A 24,447-nucleotide genomic window follows, 5' to 3' on the forward strand; every position below is an offset into this window, starting at 1 on the left:
AGAGACCCTCAAACCGCTGTGGCTTTTGTTTCCTAAACAAAATCTGTTTTACAAATTTGTCTCTTATGTGTGTATGGATTAAGGCCAAAGTTGATTATTTTTATGGTTCTCCCTACATAAGATATATTTGAGATTACTAGTGGGATTTAAAGTAATTATAAGAAAGATTTATTGTTTTGTTTTGTTTTGTTTTGTTTTCTTTCTTCTCAGTGTCATGGTTTTCTCCAAATGAAAATATCCTCGTCGTTATTTTCCCAATTTTGGCTATACTTCTCTTCTGGGGACAATTTGGCATTTTAAGTAAGTATTTATTTCTACTTTTCTTTTATGGTTTAGTGATGAAATTGTTATTTCTAGGAGGTTATACTGGTAAAACATTTTCTTTAAGTTGTATTAGGAAGAGTGTTATTTGAGTAAAGAAGTAATGCAGTTTCAATACTCACAGTCTCCCTGAAGTGCATATTGTCCCCCATATTGTGCTACAGTTCACCTTGAATTCCTAAGAAGGTGTCTCTTTTTTTTAATTTATTTGTTGTTATTTTCTAAATATTTAAAGAATGAATAGAGGGACTACTAGTAATAGCAACACCTTACACTCATGTAGCATTTTCATATTTACAGAACATTTACCTACATTTTATTTGATAAACAGATGGTCACAGGCCTCATTAATGTTGAGATGGCGTGATGTGATCCTCTGGAGCCTTAAATTCCCCTCTCTTCATTTTCCCCGTTTGAACTTCTCTGTAGACACGTTTACTCATGGAGAAGTCCCACTGAACCATGTATTGTCGCCTTCAACTTGCAGCCTCATAGCCCTTAAGGAAGCAGCCACGGGAAAGCCGTGTTCTGTGATCTCACTTTACTGTGATAGACATGTAACCAAACCTCAGGGCAAATCTTAATGCTGTGTCAGATTCAGCATCAACAGTCTAGAACTTTCACTACAAGGTAAGTAGGTTATATGCAGTATGGATAACATTCACATTCAACCATATGGCCGCACCAGTTTGGTGAAGGAAATTTACTAAATTAGTGAATTTCTGAGGTGACATTCTAAACTTACTTTAAACTTTGAAGACATAAGATTCCTACTCTCCCTGTAGCACCCAAATAGTCACTGAAGACCAATAAGCATCTATACAGAAGGAGTCAACAATGCTGATGTAATTTATTCTGCAATCTTTAGAAAAATAAAATGTGGTAAATGTTGCAGTAGATTGGCCTCTACGTCTGTTATGGATTTTATTTTTCCTCAGAAGTTTAAGCTGTGTGTATCCTCAGTGATATGTAAAAAAATGTAAGAGAGGGGACTGATGATATATTTTAAGAGCTTTTCCCAATGTATAGCCCTCTGGAAATGCTAATGATTTCAGAGATGTTCTCAACTTTTTGTCTAAAAGAAAAAAAAAGAGGGGAACAAAGGACTGACAGTGGCAACTGTCAAAACATCTCACAGCTCTTACCTTCAAGAGGTGTCTAGACCTCTTTTGGAAATCATCTTAAAATTTCAATAAATCTTTTATCTCAGGAAAATAATTGGTACAGCATCAGGGCCTATTGTGTCATCAGTGATGTTAGGGAAAGCATTCCACCATATTGGCAGACGTAGCTTTAAGGGCCAAGTCATATAATTTGGGCTGGGAACAAACTATTTTTATGATTATAAAATTATTTCACATTAGTGGCATTTGTTGAGTTTGGATTGTTAGAAATTCGCTGATCATGGCATTATCCTTAGTGAAATTACATTTAGTGGTATTATGCCAAGGTAAATCTGTTCACTGTCAGCCAAATTTTTACAAAATAAACTTTGTTATTGTTGTTCTGACTTTAAAAAGTAATACAGTTGTCTTAGTATCCATGGGGGACTGGTTCTGGGAACCCTATATACCCAAATCCACTGATGCACTGACACCGGCCTATCTTATTAAATGGCCAAGCATTTGCATTTAACCTCCACACATGCTCCTGTATACTTTCAATCATCCCTAGATCACCAGATTATTTATAGTACCACATGCAAAGTAGATGCTATGTAAATAATTGTTGTATAGTTTTTTAAGAGAATGATGACAAGGAAAAAGTCTATACAAAATCAGTACAGATATAATTTTATTATCAATATTTTTGGTTCACAGTGGACTGAGTGTGTGAATGTGGAACTCACAGCTATGGAAGGCTGGCTGTTACATTACTTTAGAACACTTGGTACAATATGGGAATTTTTAGGGAAAAATAAAAGTCATCTGCAGTGTCACAACCTAATAATATGCTATTGGTGCTTTCTAGAGAATTGCCTATTTCCTTCCCTGTCTATTTATTTTTGTTATCATTGTTTTAAAAACAGAAACCAGGAAAGGACTTGTGCTGTTTATGTTCTTATACACGCTAATATTCAGGATGTGTCTTTATAACTCTTGTTAGAATTCTTCTCCCCTTCTATGCATATACAATCATTTACTTAACTCTTATCTTGATGGATATTAGGGATGTTTCCAAGTTTTTTTTTTGATACTATGAAAATAACTCTGCTAACAATATGTAAGCCAGGAGATGGCAAAGATATTTTAAGCCTCCTGATTCACACTGACAAAATGTTTTCCAGAACCATCTCATCAGTTCCTACCATTGGAGCTGAGAATACCTGTCTTTCACCTCAGAGTCCTGACATTATTGTAATTGTAAAATCTCTGCTAATTTGATGGATTATAAAGTAAAAAGCATCTTGTTTTCATTTTCATGTTTGTGTTTATGAGGTTGACTGTTCATTTTTATATTTTTTCTACTGCTGTATTTTAAGGAACATGTTTATGAGCCTAAAGAACTATTTGTGGAGGTTTATTATTTTGGCACATCTTAAACAAGTAAATGTGGTGACTGTGCACGTGTGGAAGAGGCACCTCCACACTGGGTTCATCCAGCCTGCCCTCCATTTAGAGGCGTTGATCATAATAGTGATTAAGTGTGGAGCCCTTGCCCTGTAGGGCAGGCACTGTGCCAAGTGTGCTGCATCTGAAATCATGTTGATTTCTCCAGGGACTTTGGGTGTATGTACTGTGGTTATTCCCATCTTGTAGATGAGAAACTGAGGCACTGATCAGTTGGGCAGTTTGCCCACAGCCACCCAGCTGTTTCCTGGTAGCTTTGGGATTTGAACTGTGCTGTTGGTTTACTGGTATTCTCTACTGCTTCCCCATCTTGAATTTGAGAATTTTCTTTCTGTGAAGGCTAACGCCATGTATAGGTACACACTCTGAGTGGATGTAACTGTTATCGATAAGCAGACTGTTGACCTATTTTGTTTGTTCTATGAATACCCATGACAGGGTGCTTGCTGACTGCTGGGCACTGGGCTACATGCCTGAGATGTGGAAGTGAGTGCACATCGCCCCTGGCTTGTAGACCTGCATGTCAGTCATTCCAGTAGAGGGGTGGGTGTGTCTGCCTGTGCTGCCCCTAGATCTGAACCAACTTTTCTTTTGGAGCCTCCAGGTTATGGCCTGGGCATCCCACCAAAGAGGGGAGCCCCTGTGTTTTCCGCCTGAATGCTTGTGCATTTCCTGGAATCCAGGATGTCACAGCCCCTGGGGTGTTAACAGTCACTCAGCTCCATGGCTTTTATTTTCTACGTTTTTAGTTCTCCTTAACTTTCCTGATGACCATTTATGGTCTGTACTTGACTACAGGAGATTCCTCTAAATGGTTTATCCAGCTCTGCCTGTGAGTCTTTTGTGGTCCAAGATGAAACCCAGACCTTTGTGAGGCTGAACTTCCTGGAAAGACAGTGGGTTATGCTGTCACTTTGAGGATAAGGAGTTTCTGTGTTCCACTGCATAATTCTTGACACTGTATTAACATATATTCTCAATTCCCTAGAATTAAGCACTGAACCCTAACCAATAATATTGCTTTCAGACACTTGGTTTTTGTTCAGAAAACTATACCAACTCACAGTTTGTTACTCTGCTGACGATTAAGTTCCTGGCTGACTTTTCGCGGTTCTTCTTCCTTAGTCTTTGATCTCAGAACAGCTTCTTTCCATCATTTAGCTGGTTGATGTATGATTGCTAGGACTGCCCACCTAGTCCTCTAGTTCCTCCAGGATTGAGGTGCCACTGTATTCAAAGAACTGGCTGGCATTTTGAAAGTCTTTGAAGTAGGCCTGTCTGCTTCTTTTTTTTTTTCCTATTCCTTGAACTTTTGTCATGTATAGTGTGTCTTTGCTTTACACAGATCTGTGAAACTATAAACACAACCATGTAAGCTGAAATTCTGCATAGAAATCTTAATAAAGAATGGGAAAATCACTACTATATAATGGCCTTAAAAATCTTTTTTCAAAGCATTAAAAGTGTTTGTATTATCAGTAACAACTGCATTGGAAAATGGAACAAAAGTCAAATTAATATTTAGCACATGATATATTAAGAACTTCGAGGATTGAAATGTTTTGTTAAGCACCGTTTGAACAACTCTTGTATTCTTTTTGTGTAACTGAATACAGAACACACATCTTTTCTGTGCCTTGGTGAATTGTCAGCCTCCCATTTGGATCTGGGTTTCAAAATTGAGTTCTGTGTAGTTTCAAAGTCATGAAATATATCTGGCAGTCCCTTCAGTGTGACATGGTTCTTGTTTTTGCTTTTGCCAGAGTCTCTTCCTCCAGGACATCTTCTTGCTCTTTTGTCCGTCCTCCTCACCTTCCTCATTCTTGCCAGTGATTTTCCTTCACTGAGTTGCTCTGGCCACATCTTGAGTGTCCCCATTCCCATAATCCACTGTTTTCTTCTTCTACTTTTCCACTGATGGCCCAATTGAAATTCAAATCTAGCATCCTGATTTTTCATTTCTTTGCTCTTTCTTCCTTCCTTCGTGCTCAGTTTTCTCTTTTGATAATCCATTATAAAGTAGCATGTGGGTTTATCATTGGGAGACCAGAAAATAGTACAAGTATACACTTGAACTGAATGAAGAACAGATGGGCAGTGACCAGTGACCAGTCAGCAACCAGTCTTCAAAAAAAGTGACGTGACTGATCACAATGGACATCTGCTATTTATGGAGGGACTTGTGGACTGAAGAGATAGCAGTGAAGTCTGTACTTTATCTAGTTACTTGGTTAACATATTGTGGTAATTAAAATTAGAACTATATTTTGGGGGACTTGTGTTTTTTAACTAAATGATGGTAACTGGAATTCATTCACATCAGAACCATTCATGGTGAGGACTGCTGTAGTTCAAATCTTATTTCCTAGACATCGTCCATTTTCTTTTCTAATTTTCTCACCCTTCCTCAAGATTATTCCACAAGGATTTTGGCTACTGCCTCAGAGGTATTTAGGTAGATGTACCTATGGAAATAATCGTAGGGATATTCAAGGAAAAAATACTCCCACACAGCAGCCTTGAGATCCTACTAAGTCTTCAAGTCCAGACTTGAGGACTAGTTTACTAATGAAAGCATTTAGGCCATGAGGGCACATTTAAGAGAAATAATAGAGCAGGAAATTTCTCCATTGGTTAGAAAAGATCATTCTAGGGAGGTGAGGACATGTATTGAAGTGTACTGAAAATATCTATGCAAGAAGGTAAAAATTTCCAATAGGTTATAAAGAATTATTCTGTAACCTGATTGCTGTCCTCTAATAACAGGACTTAATAATGAAGTTTGATGTGAGTTCTATTCAAAAATCTTGAACTCACAGTGTTTTTCCTTGGTCCTGTCCAAATTACAATCATCTCTGTAATTAAGTCTTGCTTATGCACTGATTTTATTGTAGGAGCAACTGAACACAACTATAGTTTAACATTTCATTGTTTTAGACGTATAGTTGCAGTTTTCTTGACCTTTTCCTAACCATTTCATCCCAGCTTCCTGCATATACTCTGAAACTGTGAATCTTTCCACAAAACCAGGGCACATTTAGAACCAGGAGAAGGAGATTTGTCTATAGCACATCCCCTTCGTTTACACTCAAAGTACTTTCTGCACAAAGCCTGAGCTCTTTTATCTCTGGGTCCCATAGAAGGGGAATGTGGTGTTCAGTCAGTATTCAGTTTGACAGAATTGCTTCACCAGAGCAAGCTGGACAGTATATGGAGTTTATAATAAAATTATTTTGTTTGCCTTCTGGCAAGTCACCAATTTATAAATGGCAATCCATTTTTCTCTAGCACCAGTTTCACAAAGCCTTCTACATGAATGTGTTAAATATTTTTAAAATAATAATTCAAATTTAAATAATTAAAAAAAATTGAAATTGTAATCTGATTTTAAAAGTTATTAGATGTACTTTATCCTACACTGAAGACAGTATTGGTTTATAACTCAACAGATACCGAAAGGATTCTAAGGTACTTTCCTGGAGTATCAGAAACTGTATAATAATTAAATCAAACACTTGTCTCCCTTTATGATTTATTCTTCATCTGATATGGATTTTATCACACTGGTAAGCTTTTGTGTCTCTGCTTACTCACCGATCACTTGGCTGGACACTAAATGTCACATCTTTGAGCATGCATGGCTTCTTGGATTTTTATATCTTGTTAGGTAGACTGTACTTTTTTTGGACCAATATGAGTGCATCAATTCAGTCTTTAGAGTATCATGAAAACGTAACATGATAGATTTAATTTTATCTCCAATTGACTTGGTAATTATACTAGATTTTGCCAGCCTCAGCCTGCATTATATCTTAGATGTGCTCCCTATCACTCACAAAGAGACATGAAAATCTCTTCAATTCCTTACATTAGCACTGTCTTTAAATGTCTAGAGGGACTTGCTTCATCCGAGTGAAAGTGAAGGATTTAATGCCTAAAGGAACTTTCTTAGACTAGAGGAGACCTTCACCTTTTATTTAACTGGGAAGAAGACATGAGAACAAAGCCCCGGTCATTTACATCCCCAAACACACTCTCACCCATTAGAATCTGAGGGCCTTGAGGCCTGCCTTGTGGTTGTTTTTATGTACACTGTCAGTGAGTAGAATAGTGATTGTCCCATGGGTTGATAGTGCTCAATAAGTTCTTGTTTAATAATGTAATCCACTTGTTCCCTGATTTGGACTAATAAAAGGGCCTGGTACATTGTAGGTACATAGTCAACATTTGTAGAAAAAGTGAATGAGGGGCTGGGGTTGTGGTTCAGTGGCAGAGCGCTTGCCTAGCATGAGTGAGGCACTGGGTTTGATCCCCAGAACCACATAAAAACAAAAAAATAAAATGAAAGTATTGCATCCACCTATAACTAAAAAAATATTTAAAAAAAAAAGAAAAAGAAAAAGTGAATGTGCCAACCTAACATTTTTTCGAGAAATAGCCTGCTGGATTTAACTATTTTATTTCACATATGCTCTGGAATTATATTGAAATTAAGCAACATCTATTTTGAAGTAGAAAAAGGAAAATTTTAGAATTTCTCATTTGTTGGTTAAAATATTATATTATTTCCTCTAGTATTTGGTAACCCTGTATCAGGCAGAGCCTAGGTTGTAAGTTTTTGTTAAAAATGTACACAGGATTATCACTTCTCATGTATTTCATTTTATGTATTGAGCTCAGTAGTTTTAGCTGAGGGAAATCTTTAAAAGCATGCAGATTTTTTAAATGACATAGATTGTCTTGCTAAGCAGCCAGAAAATCATACCAGAAAGTTTGATAAAAGCCTGCTGTTAAGAATACATTAAATTATTTTTCTCTTAATGCTAAGTGTTTGGGGAATCACTTGAATTTATTTTCTTTGTCACATCTAATGTTTTGATACATTTTATAAATAAGGGTATATCTACTTATTAAAGGACTGGAAAAGATCACTAATAAGAGGGCCTGAAGATTGTTGGGTTTTATAGCATCTCAGTGTAGCTGAGAAACTGACCACTGTGCTAACGGCAAGATATCTTCCGCACAGTTACTGTGGGACCTGCTAAAATGTGGTCATTGTGAGCAAAGAAAAGGAGCCAGAAGGCACTCTTTATAAAGGGCCATTGAAGAAATATGGGGACATTCTTTCATGGCCTGTGGTTACTTAAGTAGACTGCAGTAATATATTTTTTGGAAACGGCTGCTTTTATTGGAGAAAAGTTTAAGGTAGCCTTGAAAATGATTAGTAATTGAACCAATCAACAGGAATTAAAGCTACCACCAATGTGCAGTGTACTTCTGCTCAAAAGGAAAAGGCCATCTTATGATAAAACACTAACAAGAGTATTTTGTGGTTTGAGTTTTGTTGGTATTATTTTTCTCCTAAGCCTGAAGGTATTGAATTCTATGTGACGTTCAAAATCTTATTTTAAGAATGACAGAAGTCAGCCTTTTTGCATGAAATTATCCTACAAAGTCAAGTCTTAAATGCTTGTTGCTTAGTGGCTCTTTTAACAAATTAATCTGCAAGAGCTTCTTATGACTGTTTGATTATAGAGGACATTTGAAGCAGCTTCTATTTTATAACCCTTTGCAGAACTTTGAAGCTCTGTTTAGATAACAATATGCATGGGATTCAAATGGAAAGCATGACACATATCTAGAGAAAATCTCTTTTTCTGTGTCTGTGCCTTTTGTGACCTGTGCACTCAATTTTATTCTACCTGGTATTTGAGCCTAGAAGACAGAGAAGCTGTGAGAACTGAGCTTGATAAGGAGGCAAGGTTGTGATTGAGTAGTAGTCATGTGCCTTCTAGGGCTGGGTGGGAATAACAAGTCAAATAAAGATTTGGGGAACTTGCCACATGATGCTTTCTAAATATTACTGTGATTTCTCTTTTCTGATTCATGTGGATTTGTTACTCAGCTTGACAAATGGTGTCTGCTTAGGTTCTGTCTCCCCCTAAACAGAATAGACTTGGGGTTCTAATCTAAAGTGTGGGTAGGTAGAGATTCAAAAAACTCTTCAGGTACCTGCAGTATACCTTAAACATAGATTTTTTCATGATTATTATTATTGTTAATTTTACCATGTTTCATCTATTCATCATTTTGGTGGAGGAAAATTACATGCAAAATACAACATTTAAAGTATTTTCCCCTTTGCAACAGTTACCCATTGATTATTGACACACCAATCTATGTGTATGACACACAGCAAAATTTCAGTCACATATCCTGTTGCTCTCTGCTACTCAGTCTGATTTTAGGTTACCTTTAACAATTGCTTGGTGAAAAGTTAATTTCAATGTTAACACATACATAAAAAGGTCAATAGAGATTAAAAGGAAATACTATTAGGGTTATTCATTACATTGTTGTTTCAGGGAAGGTACTGGATACTTGACAATAAACCTAGCATTAGAAACAATAATATATATGATAAATTCCATTGAGTCTTTGTAGTTTATTTTTATTAAAATAATTAAAGATTTTAAACATTTTTTTTCCATCAGGATTTTGCAAGGGTGTTATTTGTTCAGTGTTTATTCTATCCTGTTTTTCAGAATGATGGGTCCATATTTCCAGATGTTTTACTAATTTTATGTAAGGTGGAACTTAGTTCTCTTTTTCTCAATATTGCTAATTAGCCATTTATGTCCCGTCAGCATATGTGTATCAGTGTTGTGTTGTCCATCTGGGGTGATTTTGCTCATCAAGGGACATTGACAATGTCTAAACACATTTTGATTGACATAACTAGGGGACTGTTACTAGCATCTCATAATATAGAGTCCAGGGATTCTGTATAACATTCTATAATGCACAAAGCATCCCCCACACAAAAACTTACTAGCCCCCAAAGTTAATGATGCCTCAGTTGAGGAAGTTGGCGTATGTAACTTCATTCTTTTAAAGTGTAGGGAATAAAGTGTCACCTGTGTATTAAGCATCCACATGTATACTGCCATTACCCTAATTATCCATTGGCTTTTGAAAAGATGCGAGGTGACTTAAAGGAGTTGTTGCTCAGAGGTTCTTCAGTTACAGTGAGTTATCAGTTTTAATCTGCGCCTTATAGGTTACAGAAATGGCTTCGCATGTGATTGAGTTTGTTGATTAAATTCTGTTTCGTTTTTTCAGCACTTAAATATAAATCCAACTGTACAAATAAGAAAATCATCCTTTTACTTATTGCTGGACTACTGCTCACTACAATTGTCATTGTTGGAGCCATTCTCTTTGTCCCAGGTAAGATGTACAGTTGCTATGAGGAAATGCAGGGTCGATAGAAGGGGAACATGGGGGTCAGGGTATATAGGTTTCCTAGTGCTGTGGTAGCAGATTATGGCAAACAGAGTGGCTTCAAACAGTAGAAGTTCTCTCACCACTCTGGAGGCCGTAAGTCTGGCTGTAAGTCAGGGTGTCACGGGGGCCGCATTCCCTCCCCAGGCTCTAGGGGAGAGTCCATTTCCTGCCTCTTCTAGCTTCTGCATTTGCTGGCAGTGCTTGGCATTCCTTGTTTCTTCCCTCATGTTTGCAGTTCCTCTTTCTCTTCTGTCTTCTGCTCTGTGTCTGTGGCAAACTGCCCTCTGTCTCACTCTATCAAGGACACTTGTCATTGGAATCCGGGCCCACTGGTATAATTCAAGATAAGCTCCTTCAAGTTCCTTAACTTAATTGTATGTTTGGCCATATAATGGAACTGGCTTTTAATTTTGCCATGTAAGGGGATATTCACAGGTTCTAGGGATTGGAAAGTGGAAATAGCTTCAGGGCCACCATCTTGTATTGACCAAGATGTAGAAGTGGGAAAGAACGTGGGAACCATGTCTGTCTAAAGTGGCAGTTGTGTGTGGGGGGATGGGAGTGGGAGTGGGAAAGAAGGGCAGGGAGCACATGAAGAAAAGCAGAGACCAGGCTGGGACTCCACGTGGTGGCTTCAGCACACTATTGTGGTTTCTACAGGAGATGGTAGTGTAGGTGTGATGTTTAAAAACATAAATCAGCACCTGTATTTACTTACAGAGGTACTGAGGGCATGGGGAGAAGGAGATAAGTTCAGAAAACAGCCTGAAAGAGCAGTGGATTTGACTTTGGGACAGATGGAAAATAGCAAAGGAAGGGAATGACAAGAGATGACTACAGAATTTATCATTGGAAGTCTGTTAGATAGCTGAGGAGGAGATAGAGCCAATTCAAGGATTTTGCAGGGTGAGATTTATATTCTTTATCTCAAAAAATTACTCATTTAAATGAATTTTGGGGAAAACATTTCAGTTTGTAAGAGTATTATTGAGGTTAAAATATTTAATAAAATTAAGTACTTTAACATGTGAAGACTAGGAAGTATATATGAGAATATTTTAAATGTTTTTTATTTATTAACAGGAGAATATTCAGTAAAGAATGCTTCAGGACTTGGTTTCATCGTAATTTCTACAGGGATATTAATATTACTTCAGTACAATGTGTTTATGACAGGTAGGTATTTGTTCTTACAGTATGATTTTTGTCTCCTTTTTTCATTAAAAAACAGTACTTTTGGTGAAATTTTTCTTATATTTTTTAACAGTTCAATTGAAGTGGTTTATTAAAAGAACTTCCATTACATTCTTAGTGATTTCCCTGCACAGATTGTTATAAGACTATATTAGATCATTAAGGCAGTTAATTATTTTGTGAATACTGATTTTTGTATTATTTGATGCTGGTTTTATAATTTAAATTATGCTGCATAGTTTTTAATGATTATCTGCATATTCTGATTTCAGATTTTTATAGTTATAAGTAGGTGTTCAACACACTCTTTATTTGCTAATCCTATACATTAAAAAGACTAATTCTACAAGATGAAGTTATAAATTGCAAATGGTAGAAACATGTTCATTTTACTTACAGGCAAACCATGGCACAACTATAATCAGCATTGTTCTCTCTGCATTTTAAAAGCAAATTGCTAACCTATTTTGGTTATAATTAAGGAGTCACATTTAACACTGGACCTTAGAGCCTCTCTCTGGCTCACTGTACATAGTAAATGCATCCATTCACTATAAAACCACAGGTCAAGATGCACAAGATAGAGGTCACGATGCTTGCAGTCATGTTTGCATAGTGGTTCGCTCCACTAGAGCAATTTCTGTGCGTGTGAAGAAGCCATGCCAGATAGCCATTTATGGATAAAAGCGTACAAGTGTGGTCAAAGCAAGATTGATCTAGGATTTAGGGTAAAAACCACCAGTCCTGCTCAGACTCCTGTGACAGTAAATGTCTGCTGAACATGTGGGTCTGGAGCTGACTTGTGTGGAAGTTAGGCTCTGGAAAAGAGTCCACCATCTAACAAGTGCAGTCAGTCGTTGGGCATAGGATGTTGCTCTTGGTTTCACCAGAGGCAGGCAGGAGTGATTGCTTCATTGGTATCCTCAATGCACTTCTCTCTATCCCTTTCCTTCCTCTAGCTTTTGGGATGACCTCCTTCACCATTGCCATATTGATCACTCAGGTGTTGGGCTATGTGCTCGCTGTGGTTGGACTATGTCTCTGTATCATGGGTAAGTACGTCTCATTCTCCTGTATTCCCAGTTTGAATTTTTCTTGAACAGAGCTCTTCTTTCTTTCTTTCTTCTTTTTTTTTTTTTTAGAGCAGTTTTTAGATCCACAGAAAAATTGAGTGGAAAGTGCCATAGGGTTTCTGGGTACTTCCTGCCCCTTTCACATGCTCCACACAGTCACAGTTTCCCTCCACGTCCCATACTAGAGTGGCATGTTGGTTACAGCTGATGAACCAATGTTGACACATCATTATCACCCAAAGTTCATAGCTCACATTGCGGATCACTCTTGGTGTTGCACATTCTATGGCTATTACAAATGTGTAATGACATGCATCCCCCAATGTAGTGTCATACAGAATATTTTCAGTGCTCTAAAAATCCCTTGTGCTCCATTTGTTCATCTCTCTCTCCCTGCAAATCCCTGGCGACACTGACTTTGTTACTATCTCTATAGTTTTGCATTTTCTAGAATGTCTTAGAGTTGGAATCATATAGTATATAGCCTTTTCATATGGGCTGCTTTAACTTAGAAACATGAATTTACATTCCCTTCATGTCTTTTCATAGCTTGAGAGCTTATTTCTTTTTAACACTAACTACTAGTCCGTTGTGTGGATATACCATTGTTTATGTGTGAAAGAACATCTGGGTTGCATTCCATTTTGGGGGACTATGAATAAAGCTACTACAAATATCCATATGCATGTTTTTGTGTGGGCATAATTCAACTCCATTGGGGTAAATACCAAGGAGTGCAATTTCTGGATTATATGTTAAGATATGGTTAATTTTTTAATAAACTGCTCAACTCACCATTTTACACTCTCATAACCAATGAAAAAGACTTACTGTTTCTCCACATATTTGCCAATATTTGGTATTGTGAATATTTCTTTTTTAACTCCTATTTTTTCCTCCAAGGAAATACTGGAGGAAAAAATATTTTTTCATTGCTATGAATGTTGGCTATATGTGGCTTATGGGCTGATTGTTTCAGCAGACAAACTTTTATGCCTATAATTATGGAAGAACTTTTAAAATAACCAGGCTCTAGTTGACTGAAGTCTTAGACTTTACATGCTATTTTACATTAGTCTTCATATGATAAGATGTGTGTTGTGTAAAAGAGGGCTTTTCTTATTATAATTTGGAGTTATTTCAGTGACCGAGTTGATAATAATGAAAATAATTTTATTCTGTATATATGTAGATAATTTCTATTGATTATTAGAACAAGAATTACTCTCCTAAAATTTGACATTAGTAGTTCTTGTTGATTTCTTTTTAAAATTCAGTTATTCTATAGGCATTTCTAATAGAAATTTTCATTTGTTTTTACAGCGTGTATACCAGTGCATGGCCCTCTTCTGATTTCAGGTTTGGGTATCATAGCTCTAGCAGAATTACTTGGACTAGTTTATATGAAATTTGTGGGTAAGTTAGTCCTATTTTTATTAGCTTATGTCAATAATTTCAGATATATACCTTGAAAAATGCTTTTAGTTGGTTCTTCCAGAAATGTATTGATAACTCCAAAATGAGAAAATACAGTTAAAATGAGGCTCATTCAAGAGGGTGGAAGTCATATGAATTAATGAAAAGTTTGGATTGTGAACTACTTTAAAAGAAAATGGCTTTCTCTCTGTATTAGAATGTATAGATTTTTGTGTGTGTGTGTGTGTGTCCTAAGTAAAGGGAGAGATCTCTGAAGGATCCATTTTAATTAATAGAACAGGATTTTTAATGGTTCATTATTCCTGTGATTTAGCTCTTTTGCAGAAACCTGTATGTCACTTGCCATTTTTGTGCACTGTGTGTACACAGGGACTCCCCTAATGTGTCAGGAACTGAAAATCAAAGTCTTTTACTTTCATATTTAATAATGTGATGACCTCCAATGCACACATTTAAAATATTTTTGGTAAAAACCAATATGATAAAAGCAGTAAGTTTTTAAACTTAGGATTTTACCACTCTTAAAATAAATTCATAATATGTATATGGAATCAGCTTCAATTTTTTTCTAACCTTGGTATTTAATCTGCCAGTTTTCAAACAACAGGTTTCTGCATACATTCTTATTTTAAACATACACACACACACACACACACACACACACACACACTCACAGAGAAAGAAAGAGAGAGAGAGAGAAGTGCTCATTCGCTTTTAATGGTGTCTAAAACTAGGATTTTTTTTATCTAAGCTAGTGATGTTGCCTTCAAGCTGCTGGTTTGTAGCAGCTTCCAGTTTTTAGAAAAATCTGATTTTTATTTATAAAGTAAAGCAAACTCTTCACCACCTATCAAAAGAATCAATAGTTGCAAATTAATAGTGTAGAAAAGTCAGTATTTCTGCTTTTCAATAGGTGAAATTTACTGTTTGTTTTAAAATTAATACAGAACTTGAATTGATAGAGTCGAGAAGCTTCCCATATAGCTTGCATAATACTTTTTAAAAAAATTTACCTTTCTTTCTGAATTTCAGCTTCTGATGACCTATAATTAATTTGGTTCTGTTATATATTGTCTGATCCCTTTAATTAATGCTTATTAGATAAACAACTAAAATGCATTATCAAAATCTACCTATTTTAGTTTATTTGTTCTTGAGTCTTAGTTGTACCTCAATGAAATTTCCCAATTTCATGCCACATAAGTTTATAAAACACAAAACATTTAAAAGGCCAGGTATGGTGGTGCACACCTGTAATCCCAGCTATTTAGGAGGCTAAGATAGGATTGTAAGTTTGAGGCCAGCCTGGGCAACTTAAAAAGACCCCCAACCTCTAAATAAATAAATAAGAAAGACACCTAAAGCAGACTGGCATTTGCGTGGTTGCTATGGTGAATGTCTTATTGGTGATGCCAGTCTACCCTGGTTAAGTCTTCCAGTCACCATGTGTCTGATTCTTAAGGAGTGGCCCTGTTGATTTCGTTGCCTCATGCAGCATGCAACCTGCAGTACTCCCAGGTATCACTGACTGACTCTCGGCTCCGTGTTCTTGCTTTTCCCTCACTATCTGTATTGCCCCCTTTTGTTGCCTTGCTTCCCCTTGCCTTCCGTCTCTGGCAGGCGTTTGGCAGAGTTGCCATCAGGTCTGGAGATGCTGCCTCAAGCTTAGTGGACACTGCTTAGCTGCCACCTTTTGGCCTTGCTCTCCCGCCCTTTCCATTGCTTACATCCCTAAGAAGCCTGTGAAACCACAATCATTAAAAATGTCACTATTCTAAATTAAAATGAAAGTCCCTAGAAGGACCCCAGGTTACTTTTCTTTATCATACTTTATTGTATAAATATACTATATTGATTTTAAGAATTTAGTTCAATTTTGTTGATATTTTGAGAATATCCTAAATTAACTTTTCAAATCAACTTGTTTGACGCCAGAGTGCAGAGAGAGACCTTCGGTCAGTTGAAAGGCAAGAAGAGAAAAGGTACAGGAAAGTTGCTTTTTGGATAATGTGGTAGACTAGGAAGATTAATGTGTTTTGCTTATATAAATCTGTTTAAATCTGAATATATGTAACATTATATATTTTAGTTTTATAAAGTGAGATAAGACACTGTGAACAATAATATGAAAAGATTAAAAAGATACCAATGTTGCAAATTGGTATCAGGAAGTAAAAATTGTAAATATTTCAAAAATAACTTTTACTCATTGCAGATGCACTGTTTTAGAAATGAATGCATCTTGATTTAAATGTAATAAAAGCCCCAGATCATTAAAAAAAAAAAAAACCCTCTAAGAGTGAGTTAAAAGTGAGAATTTTAATTTTTTTCATTTTTCATTATTCACAAATGTAAATTTTATAGCTTTGTTATTTTGAAGAATAGGACTTTGACTTTCACTAAGTCCTTCTTTTTTATTGCATTTTTTCTTATTATTGAAGATATTTTAGTTTTATAAAGTGAGATAAGACACTGTGAACAATAATATGAAAAGATTAAAAGGAACCAGCTAAACTCACTAAAGTTGAGCTTGTTAGTGTAATGGATGCTTATGTCTATTATGTGTAAAGGTAAAAGCATTTGTTTGTTTTTAAAGCCATTACCACTTAGTTTAATATGTTTGAACAATTAGCCTCATTAAAGTCAGAAATATATTTACCACACATCTCAGATATTTTAGAATGAGACAGAAGCAAAATATCTGTCAGTCAATAGATATTTTTGTTTGTTTATATATTCAGATGTATTTTCTTGCCATTGTTGAGGAGAACTGTTTGTGGTATCACTATAAAAAGTGTTTCTGAAAAATTTGAAACATGGAAGTATGTTTATGTCAAATGATCAGGTGTTTTAGATAACAATTAATGCAGAAGAATTAATCAAGTCAGCCCAGATAGAATGTTTAAGGCTTTTAATTAAAAAAAAAAAATTGGCCTGGGCTCATGCAGATTAGACATGATCATTCTTTTGGCTCATGTGTTGTAGCCCCACTGGACAGTATTAACTCAGGTGAAGTTAAGACCTGCATTGTTTAGTTTTATACTCTTAGAGGTATCACCACTGATTGCTGTCCTTTTGAATCACTGTTATTCATAGATTTTTATTTTCAGAATGGTCTAGACAAATGTGACATTTCTTGCTCATGGGAATTAGAATTTTAGACTATTCTTTAAACGTAATGGTGGGGGGAGTACTTAGCTATTCTTAATACTAATTCTAATGAGCTCAAAAATAGAACTCTAAAATATTGTCTCTGACCACCCCCTCATGTTTGTTACCAATCAAAAATTTAGATAGCTGTTCAGTTCTATTGTCCTTTATAAAACTTAGATGTAAGCCGGGTATATTGGCATATGCCTGTAATCCCAGCAGCTCAGGAAGCTGAGGCAGGAGGATTGCAAGTTTGAGGCCAGCCTCATCAACTTAGCAAGGCTCTATGCAACTTAGTAAGACCCTGTCTTAATATAAAATAAATAAATAAATAAATAAATAAAGGTCTGGGGATGTGTCTCAGTGGGAAAAAACCCTGGATTCAATCCCCAGCACCAAAAACAAACAAACAAACAAACAAAAACCTTAGAAATAAGGCAAGGTTTAGTTGAAGTAAGCTGTCTATTCATGTCACTCTCCTGATATCCCCAACAAAATTATGAAATTCTGCTTATTTATTTGGGAAGCTACTAAATGGAATGTATCAAAACCATTTCATTCAACACAAGGAACGAACCACTCCTCAAGTGTTGCCACAGTGAGGGAGGGCAGTGTCGACCCACATGTCACACTAGCAGAGCATGTCCAGAGTGGAGACAGATAATAGGCCTCACAGGGTGGGGGAGTGTGCAATTCGGCAGCTGGACAGCTCCAGCACCTTTCCTCTTACTGGTTCATCACTCCCCCCTTAGCATAAGAGTTAGTTGGTATCTTTTCTGTCAGTTATAGTTCCTGAGTTCCTCTGCCTTTGGCCCTTCACCTGTTAGCCAGGTAGCTCAGCCTCTCCATTGTGTCCCCATTTTTTTATCCTAATCACGTCTTCCCAATGATAGCTTTTCTTACCTATCACTCTAAGCTTTGAGTTCTCATTTACTTTGTTTCTTTTCCATTTTCCCTTCCCATCACCAGTTTTCTGGTCTTTTCTTCTCTTTGCCCTTTGGATTCCAGGGGGAGTGAGAATCTTACCTGGCCAGTCAGGTACTATTTTCCTATTTGAGTGAGCCTTGTCAGCTAGCCTCCAGATTGGCTGACCTGGGGTCAGAACCCACCCCATTTCCCATCAGCTGTAGAAGCTTGATAGGTTTGGGCTGAGGGGTGGTAGGAGATAAATAGCATGGAGCAGGAAAGCTGTCCTGGGGCTGCCTGTCTGCAGATGAGCAAGTCCAGAGCCATCATCCAGTCCAGGTCACAGTGGAGTCCTGTCAGTCCCAACACATTTTCTCTGCATTTCTGAGCTGAGTTCACCTGGCTTGAAAATGATTCTGTTTTGCTCCCATCTCTTGTTTAATGGTATGATTCATTGTGTTGCTACTTCTATGTTTAATATTTTTTTGTGAGAAATCAGAATTTCTTAAACTGAGAGAGAAATGAGAAATTCTATCAAGAAAGAAAGAAAGAACAGTAAGAGAATATATAATACAGTAGGAAAACCCTCCTCCTGGATGACCCGGCCATGTTGCTGGCTGACATTTTGAAACTGTGGGACCGTACTTGGTATGAAGGACTTAGCTGCTCTTGGGCATCCTCTTTGGTTTTTAAAGGCAGTCCTCTCTCTCCCCTACCCAGCTAGAGTACCTCCTTTCCCTTTTGTCCTTTTCTTCCTGCCTTGTATTCCTTCATCTTTATTAATTCTCCAGTAGGAAACTGTGAAGAGGGCAACTCAAAAGCTAAGAAGGAGTTATATAGGGGAGGGCTAGAGTGTGGCTGCATCTAGCTGCCTAGCATAAATTTTTAAGCATAGAGGGGTCTGAATGTTTATTTTCTTAGCCATTTGAAGCTTTGAAAGCTGACAAGGTTTTGAAGGAGGTGGGAAGATTGGGCTACGGGGAATGAGAGCAAGGAGCCAAGGAACGTGGAGTAGAGGGGACACCAGTCATTGCCTCACTCTGACATGTCCTGGCTGGGTGGAATAGGAAGAGATGGCGAGCCCATGGTAGGGATGATGGATGACAGCATTTTTCCACCAAGAAGTGTAGCAAGTGGCTGATTTGGGGGACGAGATGGCATGCACAAATGAGAAACCATGTGTGTCTATTATCCGATATAGGTGGGTCAACGCTTCATTTTCTTCTCTCAATGCCTATAATCAAGAATATTCTGTATTTTTGAATAGACTATCAAAGCTGGAACTCCTTCATTGGAGTCTCTGGCACCTTCTAGTTTTAGCCCTGAACATTTTATCTTAAAAAATAAACATTGCATTGCCTTAATTTGTTTCGTTTATTAAATTAATATTTTTATTTTTTTATTTATATCAGCTTCTAATCAGAGGACTATACAAGCTCCTAGGGTAAGTTAAAGTTTATTAAATGAATTGGGAATGATCTCTTGATGGGTTAGACTGAGGAGTGATAATTGGAATATTGAACTATTTTGCTCTCTGTTTCACGTAACATCAAATTAAGAAAATGTTGAAGTCGCTTCATGACCTTTGTGTGAATGGGTCCAATTCTATTTTAAAACTTATGTTTGCTCATTTAAGTATTAATGGGGTGGAATAAATTATTTCATAAAATTGTACTGACTTCTCATACCCAGAATTGGAAAGTTTATGAGTAGGAATAATGGTTATTATCTCTTCCATCAGAAGGAAGCTGATTCCAATATATTACCTCACCTATTGGATCCATTTGATGTAAATACACAAAATGATAGTTTCAGGCTTAATGAGGAAGAGAAATTTATATTAAATTGACATCATTAAAATTATAATTTATAAAATGAATGTAAATATTGCTGAAAAATCTGAGTTACTATCTACCCCACACCATTTTATAAACATTTTTCTTCCTGAAAACTGTACTGCAGGTTCACCGTACTTTGCATATTTTAATAAGCTCTCTGAGAAAATTCCAAAAAAAAAAAGGGGAACAAATTTAGGAGGGGATGAATAAGGAGAAAACTATCTTGATAAATATAGACTCATCACAATGACAGACCCAAGAGCTCTTTTATGGAAATAAGATCTAGAAAGGACTATATTATACTCAGCTTCCTATAAAGACTGATGATGGATCTACTTGGAATTCCAGAGAGAGTCTCCTGTCTGTGGCAGGAAGTGCTCCTGAGTCTGAGGAGCCTCCACAGGCAGCCAAAGGGGCAGGCTCGCTCAAGGTGTGTTTGTTTCACCTCGCCTGTTTATTCTAAAAAGATCACTGCCATAGCTACCCGGTCACAAGCAGCCAGCGGTTTCTAAAGTGCCTCTTAATAATAAACCCAACCGCTGTACCTTTAAATCCTAACAGTTTTCTTTCTCCCATTGCTGAGTTCATTTTGTCCAACTTGAAAATGATTCTGATTTGCTCCCTTCTCTTGCTTAACTATATTATTTGTTCTGCTATTGCTGTGTACATACTTGCACTTCAATATTTTTGTGAGAAGTTAGGATTTTCTGAACTGAGTAAGGTGAGTGTGGTAGGAAATTCTGCATAGGAAAAGCATATTAAGAGAATAAAACAATTATTACCAAACTACCAGCTCAACTTGGCAAGCTTTGCTTCAGCCCTTACTGCCTTATTTTGGTTTTAGATGAAAGGATTCACTGTTTAATGTATAATTTAATGTTAAAATATATAAGTTTTAGTATATAAGGACATGAAACAAATTATATTTTTATGTAAATATATTTTAAATATTTTCCAGAAAGCTGTAGAGGAACCACTTAATGGTATGTAGTTATTACAAACTTGTATATTCTTGATCTATTATCAGATCATAATTTGAAATGGCCCTCGAAAAAGTTAGAATGCCCATCTATTTCTTGAGAAGGGTCTAGGGTTTGGTTTGGTTTGGTTTTTCCCTTGCATTGACCTCTTTTTCTTTGCTTATTCATTAAGAATCAGGAGTATTGCTTTTGTAATATTCTCACCTCTGGGAAAAAAAGGATCATACTTTGTCCCTCAGGGAGTTGGTTTACCTTAGCCAAGTGGTATTTGGGCAAGAGCACCATTCCCCTTTTATGTGGGGCCAAAATGAAAAGTGTCATGGCATCCCCTTAGAGGAGAATCTTATTCCCAATTTCTAATTTGTAAACTTCAGAAAAATGCAGGTCATCACTATGTAGTGAGACCAGACCAGAATATTTTGTTGTCTATGTAGATCTGAAACTGTATTCCCAACTGAATCTGTTTCCCTAGTGGATACTGTAGGTGTGAACCACAGAAATGCTTTGCAATAAAAATGATAGTCTTAAAGTTCATTTGGCTGTGTAATTGTAGAATAGTTGGCATGCTGTTGCTGCATGTTTGTTTTGAAATGATTTCTAATTGTGGATCCTTACTAACTGCCTCTTTGGCTTGTTACTAACCCTTAGCGTTTAAAGAATCAAAAGGAATGATGAATGATGGTAAGTATAAAGTATTCCTGTAATTATAGATTGATTGAAATGTGGATATTGAAAAGAAATAAAAATACTTCTTGAAAATATGACTTTCTTAAATAAAAGAGACACTGTCAAATCATAAAAGTCCACCTTTCTTGATGGATAAAACTTAAATCTGTTTTGCTAAAAAACTTAAACATAAGAGTTGTAGGGCCTCAAGAATCAGAGTCCACAGTCACATGGCTCTGAGCAAAGTGAAATCGCCCCTTTTTGTAAGACATGTTTCAGATTCAGCACCTGGTATCTAACTTTAAAAATGCTTTTTATAAGGCACAGACATAATCTGGTACAAATCTTTATCATTTTTGACAGAGTCTCTTTTATGCTTATGTTGGTGATTTTGTGGCATCTCAACCATGGGGTCTTAATATCTCTATTTTTCCAAGCAGGAGCTGGTTCTGACCTTTTGGTAGAGGGTTACAGAGAAAGGCAAAGAACAATGTTTAGTCACTCCCACTTTCACTTCTATTTTTGGAACTCTAGACTAATAACCTCTAATCTTCATGGAATACTTCAAAGACCTGGATTTGTTAAATTTTAAAGATAACCAAATCTGAAACATCAAGTGCTGCTAGCGTTCATTTGGGTTTTCCCTGCACATGCTGTAATTTTCAGGTTCACTGGCATTTAGTAACTGTGTTTATATTTTTTCCTTATTTTCAAAAACGTCTTCACTTCTTCGATATTTGCAATCATTCCCTGATTATGTCAGTGATTTGCTTTACAGTTTCAAAAGCCTATGACCTGCCCGCTCACCTCTAAACAGCACAGCATTTAACACAGGAGGGTTTGTTCCCCTGGTTACAATAAACTTTTGCATAAGATTCAAACACTCCAGTCATTGTTGAACCAAATTTAAAACAATGTTTAGGCTTCTGTTCACCCAGGAGCCACTGAATGATCCCATTTCTGTAGGTTTGTGCCACAGCCTTTAAATCAGGTTTTGTTATGCAAGTCCCTAGCTCCTAAAACAATTATAGTTAGTAGGAAGAAATTAAAAGACATTTGAAAAGATCCGTATCTGGAATTATGGCATCTTTATTCATGCTTAAATTCTGGCTTCTCAGCTCCTTTGTTCTCTCCTACTGTGGTGTCATTCTGTAGGAAGAAACTAAACTTTTCTCATTTTCAGAAAACCAGTATAAGATCCTTGAGTGGCATCTTTCTTTGTGAACTTTCCCTTAAGATATAACTTTTGCCTTGAATTTTTGTTCGTTCATAGCAGATGAAATCTACGATGGCCTTTGAAATGCGCTTAATTTTGTTAATATTAGCTGGTCAGAGTTTGTTTTCTGGATGTCTGTCTGGCAGGTTCTGTCTGCTGACACCGGCCTGATTGATGCACCTAGCATACCTACCCTTCAGGGAAGAGGTCCCTGCCTAGGGTATTCCTCCTACCTACACCTATCATGTTTATTTCACTTACATTAGACAAATTGTGTAGATTTAAAGTGAATGTAATGGAATATTATTCTAGGATTAGTATTCTTTTCTTTGAAATATCAATATTTTGGCTTCTTTAACTCAACCAACAAACGGAGATTATCAGACTATTGATTTGTATTTTCATTTGGCATTGCCTGCATTTTACTTACCAAAACTGAAAAGGTCAATGATTTGCCTGGCTTCTGTCTAAGGCCTTTGTGGAAGTATTTTCTTTATTTTGAAGATAATGTGTATCTAAAACAGTTCCGAATTTTAAAAAATGCATCAACTTCTTAATGCACAGGAAATAGACATGAGCAGTGACGATATGTTCGTGTTTCAATTTTCCAGAGTAACTGAAGTGAAGTGAAGGACTCTGGTTTGGAGAGTCATGGAACCTGAAGGAGTACACTTGTATTTAAAGACCCCGGCCTTGATGATTCACTCTTGGGAAGAAGAAGAAAAAAAAAAAATAAGAAAAGTAACTGGTACTCATCTGTAAGAGAAAATAAGTCATTGACCCGTAAATGATTATTATCACAGTTTTTATTCAAAACAACTGTAATTTAGTTAATAAAAGAATTCTGATCTGTGTCGTGTGCCCGGTTGAGATCCAATTTTCTGTTATTTCTATTTAATTGGGGACAAAAGTAGAGGGAGCAACTTCCAAGGATGATACTTTCCATATCCTCGGGCCTCTCGACTCTGGGTTTAAATTGGTTCAGGGTGAGAATGACCTAACACTAACCTGATGGTCACCCAGTAACATCTGTGAAAATCAGTGGCTTCTATCCAAGCTTAGTAAACTCAGGTTCCCAGCATCCATGGCAGTTAGGCTGTTAGCTGAATAAGGTGTCTGCCACTTCTGGGTCGGGAATAGTGACTTATTAAGTGGAGACAGGAATTTGGTTGGGAACATCTTGTATGCCACTTACCTGTGCTATGACGTCACTGGATATAGGGACCTTCATTCTTGGGGGTTGCCATTCGCACAGTGTCCCTTCAGCCTACAGTGTAACAGATACTTCCCAGATGTGGGTTGCTTTTATTGACGGATGTGTTTTTCTTTAATTCACACAACCCTTGGGACCCTTCTTTGCCCTCCTGTTACTCGCTTCTGCTGGACAGGATGTAGCACCGATTCTCCTCTCTGAACGTGGTCCAGTGACGCAGTAGCATCAGTTGCAGAAAGGAGCCAGACTTGTTTTCAGAGCACTGTGTTCACACTTTTCGGCAAAAATAGCTATGGTTGTAACATGTGTATTCCCTTCCTCTGGTTTGAAGGCAAAACTCTACGGTGTTTCTTCACTTATTTTCTGATTGGAGGCATGACAAAAGCAAGACTGAAATCTGAACTATGAGTCTCCTGCATGGCAACCTTCTGTGTGTCTCCATCAGGCCGTGGGCCAGCCCTCGAGGGGGGCGCTCCTCCTGTTGTGTCTCTGTTGCATGATAACCACTCATCCGCTTCCTCCTGTAGTCCTGCCTCCTGCTCCCCCTCCCCTGAGATTGAAAAGTAAAACAGAACCACATTTCCTACCCCAGTTAG

At 37.0% G+C, this 24,447-nt stretch overlaps 1 protein-coding gene across 7 annotated transcripts in view; it reads left to right on the forward strand.

Annotated features, from left to right (window-relative positions):
- The window catches only part of Cd47 (CD47 molecule), a 45,265-nt gene extending 21,774 nt beyond the window's left edge, over positions 1–23,491 (forward strand). The window contains exons 3-12 of one of the 7 annotated variants that reach the window (XR_005726928.2): positions 211–300; positions 10,014–10,121; positions 11,262–11,354; positions 12,332–12,424; positions 13,769–13,861; positions 15,818–15,864; positions 19,351–19,382; positions 20,735–20,759; positions 21,405–21,437; positions 23,250–23,491. Coding sequence is in view for 4 of the 7 variants with exons in the window: in XM_013363033.4 (XP_013218487.1) it covers positions 211–300; positions 10,014–10,121; positions 11,262–11,354; positions 12,332–12,424; positions 13,769–13,861; positions 19,351–19,382; positions 20,735–20,759; positions 21,405–21,437; positions 23,250–23,254 (572 nt within the window). In the remaining 3 variants the exon portion in view is untranslated. Of the gene's footprint in view, positions 1–210; positions 301–10,013; positions 10,122–11,261; positions 11,355–12,331; positions 12,425–13,768; positions 13,862–15,817; positions 15,865–19,350; positions 19,383–20,124; positions 20,207–20,734; positions 20,760–21,404; positions 21,438–23,249 lie in introns of all 7 variants that reach the window. The other 6 variants (XR_002485105.3, XM_013363033.4, XR_002485106.3 and 3 more) reach the window with 6 other exon arrangements.
- Positions 23,492–24,447: the final 956 nt, after the last annotated feature.

This window comes from Ictidomys tridecemlineatus, chromosome 3, assembly GCF_052094955.1.
Source record: "Ictidomys tridecemlineatus isolate mIctTri1 chromosome 3, mIctTri1.hap1, whole genome shotgun sequence".
NCBI lineage: Eukaryota > Metazoa > Chordata > Mammalia > Rodentia > Sciuridae > Ictidomys > Ictidomys tridecemlineatus.